Source organism: Alosa alosa, chromosome 13 (genome assembly GCF_017589495.1).
Source record: "Alosa alosa isolate M-15738 ecotype Scorff River chromosome 13, AALO_Geno_1.1, whole genome shotgun sequence".
Taxonomy (NCBI): Eukaryota; Metazoa; Chordata; class Actinopteri; order Clupeiformes; family Clupeidae; genus Alosa; species Alosa alosa.
This window is the reverse complement of record NC_063201.1, coordinates 33,871,951-33,891,595: the sequence shown is the minus strand read 5'-3', so window position 1 is coordinate 33,891,595 and position 19,645 is coordinate 33,871,951. Positions and strand designations below refer to the sequence as shown.

General features: G+C 38.7%; 1 protein-coding gene across 5 annotated transcripts in view; it reads right to left on the bottom strand.

Annotated features, from left to right (window-relative positions):
* Positions 1–1,271: 1,271 nt before the first annotated feature.
* The window catches only part of mag (myelin associated glycoprotein), a 100,964-nt gene continuing 82,590 nt past the window's right edge, over positions 1,272–19,645 (bottom strand). For 2 of the 5 annotated variants that reach the window (XM_048260245.1, XM_048260244.1), the window contains exons 10-11: positions 8,553–8,609; positions 1,272–4,548 (exon numbers count right to left, since the gene is read on the bottom strand). In XM_048260245.1, coding sequence (XP_048116202.1) covers positions 4,390–4,548; positions 8,553–8,609 — 216 coding nt within the window. In that variant the 3' untranslated portion in view covers positions 1,272–4,389. The remainder of the gene's footprint in view (positions 4,549–8,552; positions 8,610–19,645) is intronic. The other 3 variants (XM_048260247.1, XM_048260246.1, XM_048260248.1) reach the window with 2 other exon arrangements.

Here is a 19,645-nt window from a genome sequence, read left to right as displayed (position 1 = left end):
GCATGAGATGCAGTGCTGGAGATGCATCCCGTCTACTTTACATGTGCTTACGTCATCCATTGCCGAACTGAATTGTGGGTCTGTTGCGTTGCGTTGCTCCCGTCGCTCGCGTCGAGAAGTTCGACTTCTGCTGCACCTACGAACAACAGACGGCACTAGCCAATCAAATTACGGTTATACTTCAAGTCACTTGCATAGCTACCGTTGGAAACACCCGCTGGCATGTGTTGATGGAGCGCAATTGTGTGTGGGAGCCGTTTCTGTTTGAATTTGCCGCCGGTGCTGGGCAAGCCGCACACTGACTGTTGTTTATCCTATTAGCTGTTCTACTGACGGAAGCGCTACGGGCAGGTCTTCTACTGCTCACTAGAGGAATTGTCTCCCCTGCTGGCATGGGGGCGTAACGGTTGGACTTATTGAAGTGACGTCAATTGAACTGCATATATTTTTGTTGAATGAAAATAGTGATAAAGACAATCATTTATATATTTGCCTCTGAAATTCTCATTGTTTTGGTGTGAAGGGAAAATCCGAATCTAAACTTGAGTTTATTGACTGTTTTAAGTCAGGTTAGATTATTGGAGCTTGCAGGTAACAGACATGTCATACCCAGCATCATTTCTGCCTGTTGAGCGCATTGCTGGGAGTTGTGTGGTTAACACATCCACTGTTTAAGCAAGACCAAAGAAAAGGCCACAGTCATGGCACCATGCACAGTGCACTTCCCCTACTACCCTGATTTGCATTTGTATAGCTCCCCTAGAATTAGGAGGAGGGGGGTCATGGGGGGACGACTGCCAAACAAGGCCCACGCCAATTTCTGACAATTCACGGCAGTTTTCGGTGTTGCCTCAAATTGCCGTATACAGTCGTAAACCTGAACTTCCACGTCAATCTACAGTGCCGCTCACTTCAAGCAGTGTGAATGCCTAGATTTTCTGCTGCTGTCCTTTCGTTCACACCTTATTTTCAGTTTGCCAAACCCTATTTTTTTCCAAAGAGTTTTTTTTTTTTTTGGGAACCGGGAAGAGTTAAAATGCTAACACTAAAAAATACAAGCTTGACTTCCCCACTCTATAGGTTCTTGTTCGATGAGCTATTTGTTACTTTAGGCCTATCCTAAAATATCTTTATACTTGACTAAACTTGGTACCCCTGCATTGTATAGCCACTAAGCCATTGTCGATATTAGCTGGTTGAAGAATATCTTTAACTAAATGATGCAAAGCGTAGTTACTGGGTAAATAAAATGATGCAAGCTCACAACAGCATTCATATTATATTGTCAATATTTAATAGCAACAGCTTTTACATTACAGAGTTGAGTTTGAAATGATCAAGTCACTGTACAAAAAGTTTACACTGATCATTGATAAAATCAATGTAATGTCATACGTGTGCTGTATATCATACATGCAAAATAACAAAATGTATCCCCAAGTTTTACCAGTTTTCACAACAGGAGTGGTCACAATGGATTTCTGACATCCTTGAAATGAAGCCTGATTATTTGTTGATAATTTGATTATTTGGTATGTCATGCTCTGGATCTTCACTTAACTTCATATCCTTCCCTGCTGAACCTTGTCAGCTCTCATAAAAGTTAAACTTTTTAGTAATTTAATCCATTATTTTACTGTGTTGCCATGGTTTACATAAATATGCAATACATTAATACACAAACATTCAGAACTAATTACAGTAAGATCAATAGCCGTCAATAAATCATTATTAATTCACAGGTGTGTTTTCAAAGACTACCACCATTGCATCTTTCTGTTTTTCATTATCAGTGATCTCTCTATCACATTGTCTTAATAGGTCTGCGTCATATGAAGGACTCCAGCACTGTCAGTATCTTAACTCATCATGTTCCTTTGAAGTAGCAGAATCTTCCTTTACTGAGGGGGCATATATACCCTGTGTACACACAAAAAATGTTCTAAGCACTCTTCAATGCAAACAGTAAAAGATACCTGACAGGGAAAAATGCAAATGGCTGTGCATAGTATGAGATGGGATATGATAATAATGATGACAGAGGAACAAACCGTGATGAAAGAGGTTAAACGGTCTGTCTATCAGTCATTGCTGTCAGTAATCCTCACGCACATATTGTGTTGGCCTGTTGCTGCAGTAACTGAGCAGACATCATTCCGGGAAGGAATCACCCAGTCAAAGATATATTAAATACTAGAGAGTGCAATATTCAAATTTGTTTACTGCAATGTTAGGTCATGTTGAACACAGGCACTAAGGGAGGATGACCAGTTTTATAAATGAAAGAAAAACTTCTATTAAACCAATCCCCAAATTATTTGACACTAAGGACTGCATGTGAATTAGACATGTTGTAGTGCAATGGCCTGGGGTTCATTTCTAGAAAAGCTACCTTGTCCTTTGCTAAACCACCATGGTATGACACAACTCTCACTCAAATAATGACCTACTTAGAAATCTGTCTAGAAAGATCTGTTTGGTCGAAAATAGCAAGTTCCATCGTGCAAAACACAGACCAGTGTTAATGACGTCATGCTACAAGTTGAGGGTTAAAAATGAGTCCTACACATTTACTAGAGCATCTATAGGGCTACATCATACATAACAATTATTGAGATTGCACAACCAACTAATAATGAATGTAAGAAATTGTTTGTCATGTCCCAATATTTTCTTAATTACAGCCAGATTTTGTTGGGCACAGTTGTGTCTAACCACCATCGTAATCTCCTTTGTTACACACCCTTGCACTCAAGATGAATAAATATTATTTTAAAATGTTATGATAAGTGAAATGCTCAGTTGGAGGTTGTTCAGGTACCTTAGTATGTAGAAGTTCAGTCTTGTCAAACTGCAATTAAAACGCAGACAACTGCAAATATCTACGAATGATGCTTCAACAACCCCTTTAAAGCTGCCAAGCACAACAAATTTCCGACCAAATTTGTGATTGTTGGTTGGAACTATCCTTTCTTGAAACACTTCATCCATGAACGACAGTTATAACTACCAAGCAAGTTAGCCAACGGCCCTTCCTAGAAACAAACCCCTGGATTATTCATTCTCTGCTAAAGTAGTATGTCGCAAATTGCAAAATGGAGACATGCATTATCTTTAAGAACAGAATATATAACTTTGAACACAAATTTGAACTACATGGCAGCTGATTCCCCTAAAGACCCCACAGCTAGAGCAATTCAAGTCCATCCATAGGCGTGACAAGGTTTATTGGGAAAATGCTACATACTAATTTAACCAATTTAATATGTGTCACAACTCATTTAAAGATAACTGTGAGAGTGGACATTGACAACAGAATTGCCTCAGGTTCATATGAAGAGAACATGGTGATAATCTAACAAAAAACCCTCTGTACAAAATTGTGAGAATATGTGAATATATGATTCAGTGAGAAGTTGCACGCGACGATTGAATACATTCGTCCCTGGATGTGATATTGGTACAGAGACAGATGAACTACTGTTTTATGTCAGTGTAGTCATACAGTATATCAATCAAATCAATCTTGACAAATGAAAGGAGACTTAAAACAATGAATTTCATGAAATTTGGAATAATAGCTAAATAATATGCAATCACTGATGGCAAAGTTTGCTTTGCCATCAGTGATAAGAGATAAGTTTTCAGGGTTCCCAAAACAGAGGCAACTCTTCCCTGTCACTTTGGCAGTCACTGCATAGAGTGAGACAGAGCATGGCAAGAGTAAAAAGGACTCTAATTTGAAATTGCACTGTGCATACATGTGCTAATTTATTGACACATTGCTGGGTACAATCAAGAATAAATGGGTTAAGTAATTAGTAGAGCTTTTTAACATCTACATGACACAGGTTGACATTGGTCTGGTCCTCCTTGATTTTTAGAAGTTTCATGAAAATTGTGCAGGGTATTTAAGAAACTCAATTACCGCACCCATGTTTGCGTGAAGTATTGTGCACATGGTATTAAATTAGCTAAATGGTTTTGCCTGTAATTGAATTAGCTTTAGTTCAAGCACGACAAACTAAGCGTACTGCCTACCTTGTTGCACATCACACAAATTAGAGCCCTGAAGGTGGAAAGTTTACTTTTTGGTAGCATATTTTTCTTTTTACATGATGGTTATTGAAAGACTGAGTAGGAACATATGGTCTGGGAATAATGTTGTGGAGAGGCTTTACTGTTGACAGAAACCACTTTTTGCCGTTGTTTGCAGTTGTTGTTTGACATACTGATTTGCACCAAACCTTAGCAAATATTACTTGATAAAATATGATCAATGCCATGGTGGTAGCTTGGAGGTGAAGTGGTGTTGAGTAGTGTGAGGGGAGAAGATGGTATCCAGATACTGTGTCCAATGCAGCAAATGTGTCAGAGAAGCACTGCGCTTCACTTGGATTTGATTTCAGTGTAGTCACTGGTGTCATCCCCTGTTCCTGCTTTCCCTTCCCTAGGCCTCCCTCTCATGAACTCCAAGGCAGCGTAGTTCAGCTCTGGCCTGTGTAAGCCTGCCACAGAGCCCACAGACTGATAATCCCCCTCTTCTCCCTGCAAGAGGGATGAAGCAAGTGACAAGTCAGCATACAACTTACGACATAAATGAGAGGCAGCATTATATTTTCATTTTCATTGCAAACTAAAAGCTGAACCACAAACACCAAAGTACTCAAAGTTTTCTCTTGAGCTTTACAAACAAGTTTTTCATGGCATCACGTATGTCTTACTTTTTGTAAGAGCCTTGCATTTTACCGTAACAAACAAAAATACATATTTGTGTGTGATTACATGTTAGGAGAAGCAATCATCAGGGTCAATCACTGCAAAAAGTGATATCTTACTAAGTGTTATATTCATGGTTCGAATTACGGGGGGTATTGGGGGGGGGGTCCGTATCCCCTATATGAGACTTGGACCCTCCCAAAAGGGATGAAAATAATAGTTTGGGGGGTACTGACATTTTTTTATAAAATGTAATGTTATCCAATAATGCATGTAATTAAATGCAGTATTCCCATCACATACCAACAATTCAGGATATATTCTAATGAAATACGATTTATATCATTTCTCTGGTACGTTCAGACTGTGTTATTTGCTATGATATAATACTGACGAATTAAAACAAATGTACAGTGTAGGCTGCAAACGCCTGATATGGGTTAACAAGCGGTGGCCAACTGACCATACATTTGTCTAATATTTCACTGCCTTTGTAACATAGTGATAGCCAACCTTAGAAAAACATTGAGTAGCAAGATCGCTATGGTTTAACCGGAGGTCTCCCTTCCACTCAGCGGCCACGACCATTGCTGCTGCTTAGCTTAAAAATCAGGCCTACAATCACACGCCGTAGGAGGAGTTCCATAGATATACTGACACGGGGAGAGGTTTAATGAGGCGATTTATCATTTTGTGCAATTTCATTCTTAATGTCTTAACAAGAGGGAACTGCACTATTATTCAAGGAATTTCGCATGTAAGTGGTTCTCAACCTTTTTTTAAGCAAATGCCCATAATTGCAACTTTACCTGCAGTTTGTTTGAAACGCTATGTGAACATATAATAATCAATTGGGCCTGCAATGTCTTTCCTCGTTGCCATTATTAGAGATCAGCCTTTCTTAAAAAACGTATTGCTGCACAAACGTTTTGTAAAAAACACGGGGGGCACACTGCACTAGGCTGCATTATATGAAATGCCTAGGCTAAACAACGTGAAGATATTTTTTTTCCAACCGTGAACAAGTCATTTTTTATTTGCTTGATGTTTGGTAGGCTTAGGCTGTCCAAGAAAAACAAATTAAATGAACCAAAGGCAGGCCTTGTATTAGGCTAGGTGAACTTGGCTATTAAACGGGAGACTTGCTGTGGCCCATCTGTAAACAATTCTGGTTCTTAAATTTAAGTAGTATGTATGTCATTTCCGTGCTATTGGTCTATGCATTTCCAGGTTTGCATTGCACTGATATACCAAAAAATATTTTTTGGCTGTGGCGCGCAATTTTACGCACAGGGCGCACCTTGAAACAGTGTTTACCCAAATTCAACCCTTCCCATAACGTGTATGGTATATTGTGCTTGCTAGTATGATTACAGTAGTTTCTTTTAACTTGTCGGCCAGCCAGCCACGGTCATATGACCTATATTTCGAAGGAAATTTGACTATGAACCACAAGTGTGAAATCATGTGTAAGCCTATAATAAAATCGAGAGTGACGTCACCAGTCGAAATAGCTGTACCCCCCGAAGCTCACGGTATAATTCGATCACTGTTTATATTAAAGGTGCGATTTGTAGGATTGTTACCGAACGTTCTGCAGGCCAAAATCAAAACACTGGTGAAGGTTCTCAAGACTACCAGACGCGAGCCTCTTCTGGGTTGCCAGATGTAATTAAGACTTAGCTAACGTTAGTTGACCTGCAGCTGCTTTAACGTTTCTCCAACCATGACCCAGCTACACATTACGGAAACAGTGAAAACAAAAAATACCTCTCTAACCAACGTAACATATTTATCTGAAGTTAGCGATGCAGATGAAGTTTAGCCTAGGCTACCTGTTGTGGAGAAATATGGCCAGCTCTGCGACATGATATTCTTCGTTTGACGAAGACGTCACCATCTCAGGAAGCTCCTCCGATGTCCACTTAATTTGTTTCTTGTTTAAATTTTGGAAATTTGCCTGCCTCTCGTAGGCGTTCATGACTACAACTGACAGCTGTTGACAGTTGGCCTTTGCTAATTTGGCAACCCAAATAGGAGGATGCGCTAGCCCATTATTAATACGCTATTCTAGAATGAATCGTTCAAAACATAAACGAAAATTCCAAGACATTCCGGCCCGTAACTCATTTTTTTCATGGGTTTTACGGGGTTTTACGGGTTAGAGTAATGTTGTCAAATAAGCCATTACTTCAATTCATCGTGTTTCCTTACTCTCTGACAACATATGGTGATCATTTTTGGAATGGTTACAGTTTATTTTCCATTATTTCCTACATACTGGACCTTTAAGATAAAACATCTAGTTGGTATTGTTTTTAGTATAAGGATATACTTACTTTAAGCTTTCTTGTAAGATTATTTGACTTAATTTAAGAAGATTTTGACTTATTTTAAGACAAAAAAACAAACAAATTTATCTGCCAATGGATTAAGAAAATATCTTAAAATGTAAGATTTAAGACAATTTGTCTTAAATCTTATCTTAAATTAAGGTACATTTTCTTATTCCACTGGCAGATAAATTTGCTTGTTTTTTGTGTCTTAATTTAAGAAGATTTCCACTTATTTTAAGTCAAATAATCTTACAAGAAAGCTCAAAGTAAGTATCTTTATACTAAAAACAATACTAACTAGATGTTTTATCTTAATATACTGTAAGGTTATAACACTTGGTAAGATATCACTTTTTGCAGTGTAAATTTGTGAAGTGCCTCATGTGGCCAAATTTTTAATAATTTGCTTGTTCACAAGGTTCACATGTACAACCCCAAATCAGAAAATGTTGGGACGTTATGTAAAATGCAAATAAAAACAGAATGTGATAATATACAAGTCTTGTAAACCCATATTTAGCAGCAAAAAGGTCAACATATCAAAACTATTATTCACTACTAAGTCCTGCCTGGCTGTTTGGCAGCAATTTTGTTGAGCCAGCAATCTAAGATTTGGAAGCCAATGGTATTAATATATAATGATTAGATTTTATACTTATAAATTAGATTTTTAGGGCACCACATTTTATATTTGTTTAGCTTAAGTGGTTTTTGTGATATTACATTGTTGAATTTTCACTAAATGTAATGTCCAAAGAAAGCGGTAGTGATTGTGTGTATCAAGTTTTGTTAAGTTTTGGCTTTTACATCACAATATACTTGCCAAAGTGTTATGGGTCACACCATCATGTATGTTTGAAGCTTAAAACTGGTTTGACAAATCAAAAATCCCTAAACAAATGTACTGTTTATTGTCTTTAGATGTTGATATATAAACATTTTGTGAAGATTGGATTAATTGGTGCATGGGAATGGGTCACCTATGGGTAATGTCTGAGGTTTCACTGAATCATTAGTTAGGGGCAAAATACTAAAATACAGAAGATACAAAGCAAAACATAAAGATACTTCAGTGTTTCCCATACATTGACTTAATTGTGGTGGCCCACCACAATATCAGCATTGACCACTACACAATGATTTTCCAGGTTGTTCTAAATTGTGCTTAAATCTGGTTAGCATCATAACCACACTGCGCTAATTTGTTAAAAACTGTTGCATTCAAGTTAATTCTGCAAACCTACCACCACAAATAGAATTAAATTCTGTGGGACACACTGTACTTATCATAGTGCCCCTTCAGGCAAGTGAATGTACAAGATAATTGTAAGAGTGGGGCCCCTAATTGGGAAATACATTCAGAATTTCACATTATGGTTTGATTTCCCTGTAACATTTTGTCAAAGCTGTTATGCTTGGACCCCTAATTAAAGATGACACCTAAATTAAATGCCAGTGAATGAGTTATGCAGAAATGCTTTGATGTGTGGACCTTACCGTGGTATTCTCTTCTAGGATGGAGTTAAACTTTGAGCCCAGCAGCTCAGTCTTAAGCTGTTTAGTTAAAGGAAAGTAAACAGAGAGAGGCATAGAAGCCATGATGTTTTAGAAAACAGTGGATAAAATATACTCCAACTAATGGTAAAAATGGGATTCCAGTAAAACCACAACTAACAGCAGGTCTACAACTGAGAGGTAATCAGCTGCTTAAGTATCACAAAGAAGCATTTTAATAAGTGGCTCATTAGCAAAGTAATAAGCAAGCAAGCACATATAACCACAACTGTGTAAACAAATATAAGGGTGTCCATTTTCATATAAAGGATAAATGGGAAATCAGTGGCACAACATTTTGTGACCATCAAGTGATTAAAAAGTTTTATCACAACTAGGCTGAGATTAGATGCAGTTCTGCAGTCACAAATACTACTACTACTACTACTGTTACTACTGATATCAACAACATCAACACCAAAAAACATTAAATGATCATGTAATGTAGGAATTATGGGAAAGTGTTATGTAATTAACCTTTATAACTATTGCCCACACACATGTATTAGTCTCCTGCTTCTTTATTTAACCATGAAATTCCACTAAATTACTTTATTTAAATGAACAGCAACAGAAAAAGCCCTATCACCTTTAGTCTTTAGGGTTGCATTTGGGACTGATAGAAGATGTTGTGAGGAAGACCTCAGTGGCCTAGAAGGACAGTAGGGACTTAAAAGGTCACAGATATGCTGTAGTGCCATTCAATTTAGGGCTTTGAAAACAAAAAGTAAAACTTTAAAATGAATTCTGTATTTGACAGGTAACCAATGGAGTTGGGCCAGCACAGGACTTATGTGCATATGTTTCTTTGTTCCAGTAAGAAGCCTAGCTGCTGCATTTGGGACTAATTGAAGTGTAGCAAGAGTAGATTGGTTCAGACCTAAATACAGAGAGTTACAATAGTCCAGCCTAGATGTAACAAAAGCGTGGATTACAGTTTCTAAGTCAGTATATGAGAGCCAGGGCTTTAATTTAGCTATTTGTCTTAGTTGAAAAAAGCTTCCCTTAACCACACTACTGACTTGCTTATTGAAATTCAACGCCTAGATTTCTGACCTCATTGTGGCAATTTACAGCCAGTCCAATCTCTGTCCACAGGGATTGCGTTTTTTTTACAGTGTATTCAGGACACAGACAGCTAGCGGCTGGTTAGGTGCTGTTTGCAGTAAGTGACATAAAATGTTTTAGCCTAATATCTTTAATATCCAGCTACTCCAACACTGAAGTTATCATTTTAGGGGATTTTAATACTGTTTGGTCATCTGCTGCTTCAAGTTACATGAAAGAGGTCTCTGCTAGCCTTTATCTCACTCAACTAATCACTGAACCTACTAGACCCAATCTTTTAAACCATCATTGATTTAATTTTTTCAAACAAACCAAATAAAATTACTGTCAGTGGAGTCTTTGACCACTGTCCTACTGCTTGTGTTAGGGACACTCATCTAAAGAAAGCACCCCCGACTCCTGTAGCTTTCAAGACCCATTAGAAATTTGTTCCGCCTTTAACAAACACTTCGCTGTAGCCGGCCACATCTATGAAGAGAATGTAAGCAAGTCTTACAATTTAAACCATAATCCTGACAACGCCACCCCTTTTAGTACAGGCCATACAGGCACTCCACCCCCCCCCTTCTTTTTTCTCCTTAACACCCTTTACCTCTGTTGAAGTACTTAGGGCACTCAATGCTTTGAACCCTAGGAGCTTCACTGGTGAGGATAATTTAGATCCTCTTCTATTAAAGCTATCTGCTCCCCTCATCACTGAGCAGCTAACTCATATCTTTAACCTTTCTATTTCTACTAGTACATTTCCCTCAGTTTGGAAAATGGCCCATATAACACCTCTACATAAAAGTGGGGTCAAGGATGATCTAAATAATTACCGTCCAATCTCCAAATTACCCTGCTTATCAAAAATTATAGTCACTAGTTAACAACCAATTGAAATCATTCCTTTCAAAATACAGTTTATTAGACCCACATCAATCCGGTTTCAGAGCACAACATAGTACAATCACAGCTGGGACCCTGATCTGAAATTATATCTGCTCTGGATAGTAGGAGGCACTGTGCTGCACTTTTTGTTGATCTTTCCAAAGCTTTTGATACTGTGGATCACAATTTACTCTTACAAAAATTAAATGCCATTGTGTTTGACTCTAATACCTGCAACTGATTTCACAGTTACCTTAACAAGAGATTCCAATGTGTAAAGTCAGGAGTATATATATATATATATATATATATATATATATATATATATATATATATATATTATTATTTTTTTTAAATTGACGACATAGGCTAGTTAAGGCGGCAGGCGTGTGTTGCTAAGGCGGCCGCCTTAACTGCAAAGTTAAGGAAACCCTGAACTTTGACGCAACACAGACTAAAACACATGTTCCTTTCTCTGCCTTTACCTCATAGGCCTAATAAAAGATAGCCTACACTTACACAAAGATAATGGCAAACTATTCTGGCAACATCTCGTTTCATAACTTAATTGCATTTTTGACTTTAATCACATTATTATGACCATTAAATGTAGGCTATGCTCTTTTGCAAGCTAAAATAGGATTCATCAAGTAAATACAATAACGAATGGAAACGTAAGTTGGATGATTATTTTCTAAGTTGTAATTTCCGTGTATGTCCTGCTGGTGACCTCTGTGAGAAGTACCTGTTAAGACGCTCTTAGCCAGTTACGAGAAATCTGGATCACTCGTACATCTACGAGTGTTTTCACGACGCTCTTAATCTCCCCCACTCGTCCGCTTGCACTTGACCTGCAGCGCTGTGTAGTTTACCAATGTAATAGGCCTGCAAAATGGAGCTTTCTGACGTGAGGAAAAAAATTATATCGGGTGAGGTAAGTTTGGCCAAATGTGAAGGGAAATCCAAAGTATGGAGCTACTTCAAATTAGTTGTCGACAGTGACAAAATGCGTGTCGGCTTTGTGGAGTGTTCTAAGTGCAGCTTGCTCCTAGCATACGACAGCAAAAAAACGGGGACCTCATCACTGAATAGGCATATGAAGAAGGCCTGTCTGCATGGTAAGAAAGATGAGAGTCAGCCTTTAATGTCCTTGTTCACTATTACCAAAAACATACCGCTGAGAACGAAGCAAGCTGTTACAGAAAAATGTGTAGAGTTTTGCTTCAGAGACATTAGGGCATTTCATGTCGTCAGCGGAGAGGGCTTTCAAGGCCTAGCTCAAGAACTTGTTGGTGCAGCTTTTATTGAGAATCTCAAAGATGCTTTAAAGAGTGGAGATGTTGGGATGAGCACGGACATGTGGACTGACGATTACAGAAAGCTCAGCTACATAGCCATTACGTGCCATTACAGGGACGCTGACTTCACATTAATTGACAAAACTCTCACCACAGCGGTCTTTCCGGTGGAGGGAGCTAAAACTGGAAAAAATATCAGACGCGAGATAGTGCGCCTGCTAGTGAGCAAAATTCGGCCTTGACCCCAGCTCCCTGAACCGTATAGTATGGGTGACAGATGAAGGCAGCAACATAATCAAAGCCCTGGAGTCTTACAGGAGGCCGTACTTCGGCATGGGCAGCCGTGGCCTACTGGTTAGCGTTTCGGACATGTAACCGGAGGGTTGCCGGTTCGAACCCCGACCAGTAGGAACGGCTGAAGTGCCCTTGAGCAAGGCACCTAACCTCTCACTGCACCCGAGCGCCGCTGTTGTAGCAGGCAGCTCACTTCGCCGGGATTAGTGTGTGCTTCAGCTCACTATGTGTTCACTGTGTGCTGAGTGTGTTTCACTAATTCACGCATTGGGATAAATGCAAGGGGCTGGTGAGATATGTTAAACAATCAGGACTGGCTGCACAGCTATCGAAGACAGTTCTACAGATGGTGGAGACCATATTCAGCACAGTTTACCTGACACTCAAGTCAGTGCAGGACCTATCAGAGTTGCAAGAGAAGCTGGAGACCCGCGGTGAGAGAGAGCACATCATTGAGCCTGACATTCTGAGCTTCATGGTCACCTTTTTGGAGCCCTTTTACAACGCCCAGAGAGAACTGGAAGGGGACAAATATACCACCCTGAACTTGGTTTGTCTCTGGGTTGAGAGACTGAAGAGACACTGCCAGCCCTCTCCCACTAACTCTAGGCAGCAAGGACATACTGTTGGTCTTTTCCTATGGCCAAAATTCAACCAATTGAGAAAAATGTCACCTGAAGAGATTCTGGTGTGCATGCCCATGTACGAAGCTTGCTGCCGTCTGAGGAAGAGGATGCAGGGACTGACAGCGCAGTGAGCGCTACAGGCTTCACACCACCAGCAGCCAAGCCTAGGAGAGACCCTGATTTTGCCGAGTGGGAAAACCAAGATAATGACAATAGACAAGATGAGGATGAAGTGACCATGTAAATCTCACAGAGGCATGTCATGGAAGACAGAGATCTGCTGGGATGGTGGAAGGTTAACAGGTTGGTGTACCCAAAACTTGCAAAGTTGGCAAAATCCGTCCTCTGCATCCCAGCAAGTAGCAGCAGCAGCGAGCGGGTGTTCAGCGCAGCTGGCCGAACTATAGAGCGGAGAAGGACCGCTCTGAAACCAGCTACAGTGTACGCAATCTTGTTCTTGTATGATAACATGTAGAACCATGTAAGTAGGCTATAGAGCTTTGCGATTAATATACCATTCTATTATGTTGGTGGCACTTATTTATAAAGCAAGCAGCACGCATGCGATACCCTAATCAGTTCACTTCATCTGTTACAGGCAGATGTCTGTCATCAGACCACTGTGGCATGGCGTCCACCTGTCTTTGAAAGTATCAGCTTACAAAACGTTGCCTCGTTCGTAAATAATTTTATGTTAATTAATAATGTTAACATTAATGCAAAATAAATATGTGCAATAGCATTATTCGTCTATAGAATATACTACCCTATAGGCTAACAGTTTGTTTGTTCAGAATTGGATAGGCTTGGATCAGTGTTTGCACTGTCCGTGTTTTAATCATTTGGACTTGCATTCTTAATTAATTAACCATGTTATCATTCTGAATAGATTTCTGTCTTTCAAACAACTTCGAATTATAGTTGATATGTTCAGTTTTAAAGTGTACATGTTTGGGGGGTGGTGGGGGTTGGGCCCGATCTAGCTCTAGTATGTCATATTTATTTTAAATACTGAATTACCCTTGTTCAGCGCACGTCCATGCAAAACATTACAAATTGCACGATTACAATGGGAAACATAATTAGAATAAAGATATTACAAAGTATATCTCATGATGAGTAGTTATTCACCCTCATTTGCAAATTGGTAATGACGGTTAAAAGTGATTAGGGGAGAGGCGATAGACACGTATGGAGCACAGCTGAAGACGCACTGTCACAAGATATAAGCAACTCCTCTCCTCTGCAGGATAAATGTTGTTTTATTGAGTCATTTTAACAATATTAGGGTAAGTGTTGCTTTTTCAAGACAACAAGATAATTGTGTGTGAGATTAGGTGCAGATCTATTTAAAATCAGCACATATGATAGGCACAACATATGATAGGTCTACAAATGTGCTGAATTCAATCAAAATCATATGTTGACTATTGATGAGATTTGTATCATATGTTTATGATCCTATTCACGACAAAACTAAATATAAATAAAATGATTTAAAAAAACTTGTTAACAATTGGAGGTGTTGGGGGTACTCCGGAAGATCATAATGTCTCAGGGGGGTACATACCTGTTAAAAGTTTGGGAACCACTGGTTTAGTGGAATGACTATTCCATACGGTCTCGCAAGACTTTAAGACTTTCAAGACTTTCTCGTAGACTTTACTCAAGTACATTTGAGAGGCAAATATTGTACTCTTTACTCCACTACATTTCTATCCATAACCGTGAGTACCCGTTACTACTTCTAAAAAAAAGGGAAAAAGAAAAATCTCGGAAACCCTCAATTTGTTGTTTTCCTCTCAAACGTGATTGGATTGTGCAGGCGCCACTGATTGGGACAGCCTATCAGCAATCACCTTTCCGCCAAAGTCAACTCCATGGTCAGATTTAGATACGAGATGAAACCATGGACGAAACAATGGATGAAGACGCAGCAGGTCCATCGTGGGAATGTGCCAACCTGTTTCTGAACAAGTTAATGATAGTTTTCGCTTCAAGTGTTTCAATTACAAAATAGTATTTTGTATTTGAAATACGTATTTTAAATACATGTATTAGAAATACTGCCCATTCCTGGCAACATGGTAAAAAGATGAAAATGACTTGATTTTACTTTCAATTCCTTTTACATTCTCCAAGGTATTAACATTAACATTTTTCATAACTCCATGTAGGACGTTTCTGTAAATGTAAACTGTGGCAGTAGTAATGAATATTTAGAAAATGTAGGCTACTCTTGTACTCTTGATACTCAAGTACTTTTAAAAACAAGTACTTCAGTACTTTTACTTAAGTAGACATCTGACTGTTGTACTTTTACTTGTACTTGAGTAAAATTTAGCAAAGGGTATCTGTACTTTTACTCAAGTAATGAAGCTCTATCCGCCTCTGGCAAATCCAATAGTGACCTCTCTCCAACACCAAACAGGAAGGGGCAAAGTATAGGTGACAGCTGTAGCCTATACTTATTTGTTATTCTTATAATATTTGTAATTTCTTATACATATTTAGTCGGCTCTTCCATGTGACAGAACAACTCTATAACGGTTAAGGATGTCACGCATGAAACAATGCTGCAGAAACACGAAAATACGACTTTGAGTTTAGTAGGCTATCATTTTAGTTCCTGTTTATCTATTGCACGATGGGTAATAATTTAAAGGAATCTTGTTGCAGTCTTGTAAATAGTGACCCTGCAAGATCCCTAGTCATTGCAAAATCATAGTCTGTGACTTAAAACTCTACTACTTTCCCATTCCTATTTCCCATTGCCAACCAACTAATGGCCTCCTTACACCAAACAACTTTGATGAGATTTGGGAAAGATTCTTGAAAGATTGTAGTCTTTTGAGTAAAGCATGAATGGGGGGCATTAGTTAAAAGACTCCAATCTTTCAAGAATCTTTCCCAAATCTCATCAAAGTTGTTTGGTGTAAGGAGCCCATAAGTTGCTAACAGGTTAGCAACTATGGTTTTGGGAAATGCAACCCTGTCCGAGTGGACATTTAAATATTGCCATTGTCTTAAGGTTAAATTGTGTGTATGGTAAAATTATGATCGGACTGGTAGTCTAATTTAACACTACAAAACAGAAGCAGCAGCTGGCAATGGAAGTCCATAAATCATTTCCAGGTCACAGCAATCAGAAAAAATAAATATCAAAATCTGTTTCTGACCATGAAATCAAAAGTTTGAAAAATAAAGCATTATTTGTTTGTTTGTATCACAAATAATGAAATAACAAGTAATTTTTTTGATTTTTGATTCTCAAATGAGTGAATCATACACGGACCCATAACGGCATATGGTTAACACGTTATCATCAATTGGTTAGCATGATGGCCTAGTCCTGCAAGGGATATTAAGAACATATTTGATGTTTATTTGTTGATTATTTTGCAATACGAAGGAACAATCTCCGTTTCAAACCCCCGTACGCGTGGACATAGTTATTTAACAACATTGGATCAGTAAACTAACTGACTCCCCAAAATTTGATGCAGTAAGCCGGAGTTAATCGAGGTAAGTGGTCACATAAGAGCAACCAAGCAACCAGTCTATGGTCATCGAGAGCAGATGGAGAATTTTTTGACACAGGACCAAGTAAAGATGTCCACAGGACTTAACTTGAACCATCTTCTGGCTCAGGTTGAAGGTTAAAAAGATGCTGTGGAATCCGGCAAGCCATCAGGACCCTGTCATTGATGCAATCAAAGACCTGCAGCTTTGCTCTGGAGCAGTCTCTCTAGCTGCATCTTCAGCTGACTGTTAGAAATAGACTTGTGAGTGGGGGATGTCGAGGGGGACTGGAGTGTTTCCAGATGTGAAAGGTGTTGATGGAGCTTTGTTACGCACAGTGTAACGCTGGAAGTATACTTCTGTGGAAGCAGTCTGACACAAATTTCGATGATTTTTAGTCATCGGAATAAAGGATTTTTTTTTTACTTATCACATGATCTTCTGACTTCAGTTATATTACCATTAAGATCATCTGTGATTCCTCTGTGTAAGACCATACCTGTCAACATTTAGCTTTCCAAAAACGGGAGATTTTTTTTACCGGGGCAGTGTTTATACTGGATCTGTGTTTGCATATTTAATACGTTTCATACACGTGTTTCATTTCGGTCGTTGCTTTTACCATTACCATTACCTTACGCATGCCAGTTATGTATCCACCAGCTGCCTGCCTGCAGCCTACTTCCAGAACTCCAAAGCTGCTTGCTGTCAGATTTGGTTCCGAGGGCACAAGTTCAGTGTATCAACAACACTCAATAACAGTTTATGTGATGTGTTAATTAATTAAATTCCCAACAATTTCACAACAGCTAGTTCTGGAGTAGGCCATTCAACTAGCCCGCTTGCTTACGACGAGACTCAGGCTGCGCAGTCGGCACCCGCTTCCTTGGTTTGGGGTTGCCAGGTTTCAGCCTATGACAAAACGGTTGAAATTGAAACTAAGTGATCGTGTATGTGTACGGTGTATTTCATACACAATCTGGCAACCTGAATGGATCAATGATTTTAAAATGAAGTTTGATGGCCATGCAAATTACGGGAGTTTTCCGGGAGAAATAACAAAACGGGAGAGTGCTGGGAGATGACCTTGAAATACGGGAGAAACCCGGGAAAAACAGGAGTGTTGACAGGTACTGTATGGTGTAAGACACCAGTGCAACACACCACACTTTAAGTCCGAATGGACTGTACAGCATCAACATTTTAAATCTGTACAGACTGTGTGCATTGACTGCATGTACATGCAAGCTTTCAAGCCCTGACTTAGGGTCAAGACATGACAGAGTAACATTAGTAATGTGCCGAACTTGCATCGATGGGGTCTAAAACTTGAGATACACGAGTAAGCTTCACAACTCAAGTGCACAAGTGCGATTCAGTCAGCAGAGGGAGCATTCTGCATTCCACAACCAAGGTCAGCTAGCCTAGAAATCTAGACAGCCCCTGCCAGGGCTAGTCTAGCAACTCTCCATTGGCTTGTGAGCTCCAGAAATCGAAATCGATAGAGTCGTTAGGTGGGCTTAACATAATGATTGATGGAGTTGCAACGGTTTGGCTTGAATTCCCTGCTACTTGAAAACAAATAAGATGGATGTTGCTGTTGGCGAACAGTGTGACACGAGTTAAGCTTTTATTAAGTTGGCAAACGTTTGAACTAGCCAACTAGCTCCGCTGGTGGGGAAACGCATGGGACTCATAAGCTGCCGCTGTCCTATTAGTGCAGAGGGAATTTGAAAGACAACTGATTATCCCGCCCCTCGGACTGAGCACTGCGAACGGTGAGTGCCCAGACCCTACATTTTAATGTGGGTCTGGCTCGTCAGGCTAAAGGTCAGCAGTGTTCACCTTTCACAATGGTGTGTAGATGCTAGCCGACTTTTGGGACGGAAGTGTAACGTAGCTTCACCAGTGACTTGCTCTGTCCGGTAAGTTTACAGTATGTATTAATGTGTAAAATATTTATATTATAGGTTGAACTAACAGCATTTGTGCAAAACTGCACATTCGGTTTCATTTCATCAACTTGCTAAGTGACCGACATATGAGCTAACAGTTAGCAGCTAACTGATATTCGAGCAGACCATGCAGAGCAGAAAATAAATATTCTAGGCATTTAAGCCCTTTGGTATTTTTTTGTTATCGAAGTTATGAGGAAGTGGTGGCATCTGGTGTCTAGGCTGTATAAATTTGCCAATAGCAGTTATCTTCGTGCCTTAATGAAGTTTAGTTGTAACGTTAGCCAAGAGAAAGCCCTTGCTAGCATGCTAAGTTAAAGATTAAACCATGTATGGTTTACATCGATATTCCTACTGTATTGCTAAAACAATTTGGATAATTGTACTTGTAACGTTACTGACTGAGAAAATTAGCCATTTTCGGTAACACTCCATAATAAATAGCAAACTAGTAATTACCTAACCCTTTGTTAATATGTGTTAATTGTTACTAACATATCTATTTGGCACAAGTTAATCGTTTTTTCATCATTTATTAAATATTAGTTGTTTGCATAAAATCTGTATGTTAATGTTTTAGCAAATCTATTAACTAATATTGTATTAATATGTGTTAATAGTTAACTAAATGTCTTTTTGGCACTAATTAACAGTTATTTCTTACATCATTTAAATGTTAAATGTTTATTTGCAAATTATATGTTAATAGAAAAGTTAATGACTTATTATTATTTATCTAATTGTTATTAAACTGTGCTTCTGCCTATCCCAATATGAACCACTCTCCATAGGACCCACAATAGATAGATAGATAGATAGATACTTTATCGATTCCCTAGGGCAAATTCAAGAAAAAAACACGAAGCTACCTTGACATGCTGCCACTCTTGTCGGTGCCGGAACCGCTTGCAATAAAGTTGGTTAAGCTTAATTAATATATTAGTAGTATACAGCAATAAGCGTGGGGCCCCTAATAATAAAGTTGGTTGAGCTTAATTAATATATTAGTAATATATAACTATCAGTATGGGGGACCCTTATAATAAAGTTGGTTAAGCTTAATTAATATATTAGTAATATATAACTATCAGTATAGGGGACCCTTATAATAAAGTTGGTTAAGCTTAATTAATATATTAGTAATATATAACTATCAGTATAGGGGACCCTTATAATAAAGTTGGTTAAGCTTAATTAATATATTAGTAATATATAACTATCAGTATAGGGGACCCTTATAATAAAGTTGGTTAAGCTTAATTAATATATTAGTAATATATAACTATCAGTATGGGGGACCCTTATAATAAAGTTGGTTAAGCTTAATTAGTAGGGGAGACCGGGGCTGGTTGGAACACTTTTCACTCTCGGCTATATTTCTCCGTCTTACAATGCGTTGAAAT